Here is a 5,359-nt window from a genome sequence, read left to right on the forward strand (position 1 = left end):
CTTATAGTTTTGAGGATTCTCCCCATGAACATCCTCTCCTTCCCTGTTTCCTTTGTCTTTTTATTCAACTTATTCTTCCTGCATATATCTGTTGTATGCCAATATTTGTGACAAGTATCACACACAGATGGCTTCCAATCATAAACAACCTTCTGATCTATCACAACTCCTGTCTCATTTCTAAAGTATATCTCCTTAGGTAATTGAGCCCCAATCTTCATTTCACCAATAATCTGGCAAAGTTAAGCCCTACTTTCTTCTCTATATTCCTATTAACTATCAATGGTTTCCCAACCAAGCTTCCTATTTCGCTCAGGCCTCTAGCACTCCAATATTTGAAATCTAGTCCAGGAAACCTTATCCATATAGGAACTGAAAGAAGTTCCTCCCTAGAAAACTCCATATCCTGATTCCACTCCTTAACAATGAACGGTTTATTATCGAAGTGGTAAATACCCCCTTGTAGGACTTTATTCTTACATGCCTCACTATCAAAACGAATCAGAACTATACCATTTTTCATCATGACTATTTTATTGATACCGATTTTACCCCATAGCCATTGAATGACCCATTTAGTACTGAAAATGGAGGGTAAGCACCTAAAACATAACATCCCATTTCTTCCAATATTCAATCTCATAGTTAATGTCATCCTGAATAATTTCCCCAATCTAATGTTCCCCGGAATGAACTGAGTCTACATATTTCAATTTAAAACCAGCGTTTGAGAATTTTGATATATCAAAATTATCCCAAATGGAAGCCCTCGATTCTGAAATCTTACCTGCTACCTCATCTTGTAATTCAACTTCAGCCGCCCAGGATTGTTTCCTACTGCTACTCGAGGAATGGATAACATCTAACCATTCCCCCAATTTGTCCTTCGCATGTGTCACAATCTCAATTTGCATGTTAGGTTTCTGCACAATTGCCAGAGATGCTTCTCTAGAGATGCTAATTCCTTCGTTAATTATCTATGTAAAGTGCTCCGCTTTGCCTCCTCCTCTAATAGTGGTCTTCGGCGCATATTTTTGTGTTGGTATCGCCGCCTAGGACTGAGATGAAGGTCATCCTCTCCTACCTCCCATGGTTGGCGCACGTTATGCTAACTTGCACCAGGAGAGAGAAACCATCGATCACTAATTGTATTTGTTTTAATGTGTATTTTCGGGTAATTATCTTTTGTCCAAATGTGCACTCTCGTTAATTTTTCGAATAAATATCAACTTCCTCTAAATTCTATTATGGATACCTTCTTTTCAAACACCACACTGAGCATTTCAACCCTTAAAACTCCCACATTTAGTTCAAAGCAGAGGCCCTTCCCTTGTAAGTGAAGTACAAAGCCAGATAATATGGCTACTAGTATTCTAACGAGATAAAGTGAACCAAGATTAACATATGCTCCCAAATGTTGCCACCTACTTCCTTATGCAACTCCTATAGTATAAATAGAAGAAATAAGCTATTTGAAGTACTTGCATCTTAAGTCTTAACTTGGAGAAAAGCGATCATCAAATTGTACTGCTTAGAGCATCCATATAATTATCAAGAATTGTTTGAATCCAATTCTGATCCCTATTTTAACATTTCAATCATTGATGAAAACTTAGTTAACGTGTATGACTTTATAGATACTGACACGGATCTAATTGTACAATAGAGAAGAAATAGAAGAGGAGAAAGCACGTTACAAAAGCCTTGCTCCAGCACCAAGGGAAAATGTTGGACAAATAAGCAAGACGTACCGCGTACGGTACAAAAAACAGCAGATGGATCCAAAAGCCTTGCTCCAGCACCAAGGGAAAATGGTATTTAGTAATGAAGGGAAGCAACTAATATGCTGTCACTAAAAAGAATGCCACATATCAATGCTCAATATAATTAGTAGTGGATGCTCTATTATGAAAGACAAGAAAGATAAGAGTGGGTTGCTCTTGGGGTGATTCGAACTCATAGTCGAGTCACCCCAAGAGCAAGGTGGGGAGTTCTTGGAGGGAGGGAGCCGAGGGTCTATCGGAAACAGCCCCTCTACCCTAGGGTAGGGGTAAGGTCTGTGTACAAACTATCCTCCTCAGACCCTAGTAGTGGGATTATATGGGTTGTTGTTATTGCTTTGGAGGCTCTACTATGAAACATTGAAAGATAAGACAACAATGAAGTGTACCATATCGAAAGCACTGAAGTCTCAAACTGGGGCTTCGGCAAGAAACCAACAAGCAGTATCCCTATCTCAAAAGTAACACACTGAACCATGCAATAAGACAAACCAATTGCAAATGCAGCTCCACTGCTTCCCAAGTTCAAAGATGTTTTTTTTTTCTTAAACGAATTCATGCTCGATCAAAAAATGACGCATAAATTGGGATGGAGGGAGTATAACATATCAAGTATAGTAGGTCATTTGATTTATTTTTCAGTTCAATTACTATTTTAGTTATTATGAACAAATACATGTACCTACCTCTCAGATAACTGATAATGTATAAATTCTATTAAATTATCAGTGACCACCAGAAGTTAAACTCATAAAGAATTTAACTTGTATACACAACCAAGTAACCTTACATTTAACATGTTTAACTACACTAATAACTTTAAAATTGTTATAAATAATATTAAGAGTGAATGTCCATGTATTATGAAATTACTTGGGAGCAAATTATGGCCAAGTGGCATGGCCTTCAACAAGTGGCAAGGCTTTTCAACAAATGTCAAAACCTTCAACAAGTGGCGAGGCCTTTCAAGTTTCAACGGCAAAGTCTTTTCAACAAATGTCAAGACTTTCAACAAGTGTCAAGACTTTGGACAAGTGGCCAAATCCTTTCATGCAAAAGTATCTATAAATAGGCCCAAACACTTGAAGAATATTAATGAAGAAAAGTTTATTAATTATCTCCATCTAAATTCCTCTTGTTTTACTTTATTTTCTATTATTCCATAACACGTTATCAGTACGAGACTCTACCATCTCAAGAAGCTTTTTGAAAAAACTAAGGTATAATTTTTCTCCTCTTTTAATTATGACTGATTTTATGAAAAGAAAGTTCGTTGCCCTTGAAATTTTGGGCAAGAACTATATATCATGGGTGTTGGATGCCGAAATCCATTTAGATGCAATGAGTCTTGGAGACGCCATTAAAGATAAAAATAAAGCATCTACCCAAGACTGTGCTAAGGCCTTGATTTTCTTGCGTCAGCCCATCACCTTGATGAAGGGCTGAAAATAGAATATCTCACAGTCAAAGATCTACTTATTTTGTGAAATGGCTTAAAGGAAAGATATGACAACTTAAAGTTGGTCACACTTCCACAAGCACGATATGATTGGGCTCATCTGAGACTCCAAGACTTTAAGTCTGTTTCTGAATATAATTCGGCGATGTTCAGAATTACTTCTAAATTGAAACTATGTGGAGATAGTATCACTGACTATGATATGCTTGAAAAAACGTTCACAACGTTTCATGCCTCTAATATTGTCCTGCAACAGCAGTACAGAGAGAAATGTTTCAAGAAGTACTCTGAGTTGATTTCTTTTCTCCTTGTAGCTGAACAAAATAATGACTTGCTCATGAGAAATCACGATAATCGACCCACTGCGTCTACACCATTTCCTGAAGTGGATAAGGTGTATTCCTATTATGCTAAGCGCGGAAAAGATCGTGGCCCTATTTGTGGTCGTGGCCGTGGCCAAGGAAGGAATTTTACTGGTGTTAATCCTCCCCCAAAGAAAAATAACCACCAAAAGTGGAAAGTAAATAATGAGAAGCCAAAGGCAAAAGGTTTAGAAACTGAATGCTATCGTTGCGGTGGAAAAGGACATTGAAAAAATATCGGTCGTACACCAATACATTTGGTTGAGCTTTATCAAGCATATCTAAATAATAAAGGCCCAGAAGCTAATTTTGTCTCTGACAATGAATTTGACATCAATCACTTGGACGTGGCAGACTTTTTTGAGCACCATGGTGAAAAAATAGACCACTTGATCGGTGATGGATCCGTGGTTAAAGATGAATGAGTAATTTGGTTTTTATTTTCGTATATTTATAGTAGCTAGTGAATAAATATCATGTAATCATAGTTCTTTATATAAGTAGTAGTTATTAGTATCAATTAGTATCATAATCAGAGTTGCTCGAAATTGCATTAAAAGGTCATTATTGAATTATTAATTTAACTTTATTTCTTTTCTCTTTTCTCTGAAAATACTACTGTTTATTCGTATATTTCTTTTGTATGTCAATTTATGGAAAGCAAATATGGAACCTCACAAAGCAAACTTGGATCAAAGTTTAATTGTAAAAATATTTATTTAATTGATTCATGTACGACACATACAATATTCAAAGAGAAGAAATATTTCTCTCATTTAAGTATGTGTAAGGAAGATTTTCCTATAATTTTTGGTTGTAATAATCTAATTGAAGGCTCTGGAATAGCTACTATAACTCTGCCTAGGGGAACAACACTTATCATAGATAATGCAATGTTCTCCTCCAAGTCCAAGAGGAACTTGTTGAGTTTTAAAGATATCCACCAAAATGAATATCATATTGAGACAATAGATGAGAATAATCTTGGATATCGCATCGTTACCAAGAATGTCTCTAGCCAAAAAAAGGTTATTGAGAAGTTCTCATCTTTATCTTGTGGCATGTATTGGACAAACATTAGTGCAATTGAGGCACATTCTATCGTAAATCAAAAGGTTATTGATCCCAATACTTTTGTACTTTGGCATGATCAATTGGGATATCCTGTATTAATTATGATGAGACGAATTTTAGAGAACTCAAATGGTTATCCATTAAAGAATTTAAAGATTCTTTTAAATAATAAATTTTTTTGCACTTCTTGTTATCAAGATAAGTTAATTATTAGACCATCACCAACAAAGGTTGGGATTGAGTCCCCTGCGTTTTTGGAACGTATACTAGGGGATATTTGTAGACCTATTCACCCATCTAGTGGGTCGTTTAAATATTTTATGGTCTTAATAGATGCATTTTATAGATGGTCTCATGCGTGCCTATTGTCATCTTGCAACCTGGCATTTACAAAATTAAAGGCACAAATAATTCGATTACGGGCACAATTTCCCGATAATCCAATTATGTCTATTAGACTTGATAATACTGTCGGGTTTTCATCCTAAGTATTTAATGATTATTGCTTATCAATTGGGATAAAAGTGAAACATCCTGTAGCTCATGTTCACACTCAAAATAGCCTTGCAGAGTCTTTGATTAAACGTCCACAATTGATAGTAAGACCATTACTCATGAAAACGAGGTTACCCACTTCTGTTTGGGGTCATGCCATTTTGCATGCAGCAATGTTAGTTCGTCTC

At 36.1% G+C, this 5,359-nt stretch overlaps 1 protein-coding gene across 1 annotated transcript; it reads left to right on the plus strand.

Moving 5' to 3' along the window:
* The first annotated feature begins 2,714 nt into the window (after positions 1 to 2,714).
* On the plus strand, positions 2,715 to 3,832 carry LOC107820893 (uncharacterized). Its single transcript, XM_075230251.1, has 2 exons — positions 2,715 to 2,839; positions 3,394 to 3,832. Exons 1-2 carry the CDS (start codon positions 2,715 to 2,717, stop codon positions 3,830 to 3,832), a joined length of 564 nt encoding a protein of 187 aa, XP_075086352.1.
* The last annotated feature ends 1,527 nt before the right edge of the window (positions 3,833 to 5,359 follow it).

This window comes from Nicotiana tabacum, chromosome 14 (genome assembly GCF_000715075.1).
Source record: "Nicotiana tabacum cultivar K326 chromosome 14, ASM71507v2, whole genome shotgun sequence".
NCBI classification, from domain to species: Eukaryota; Viridiplantae; Streptophyta; class Magnoliopsida; order Solanales; family Solanaceae; genus Nicotiana; species Nicotiana tabacum.

Coding starts and splice junctions, on each gene's coding strand:
- LOC107820893 (XM_075230251.1), top strand. CDS start 2,715: ATGTCAAAACCTTCAACAAGTGGCGAGGCCTTTCAAGTTTCAACGGCA. Junction 2,840..3,393: donor CCAAATCCTTTCATGCAAAA/GTATCTATAAAT, acceptor GGCGATGTTCAG/AATTACTTCTAAATTGAAAC.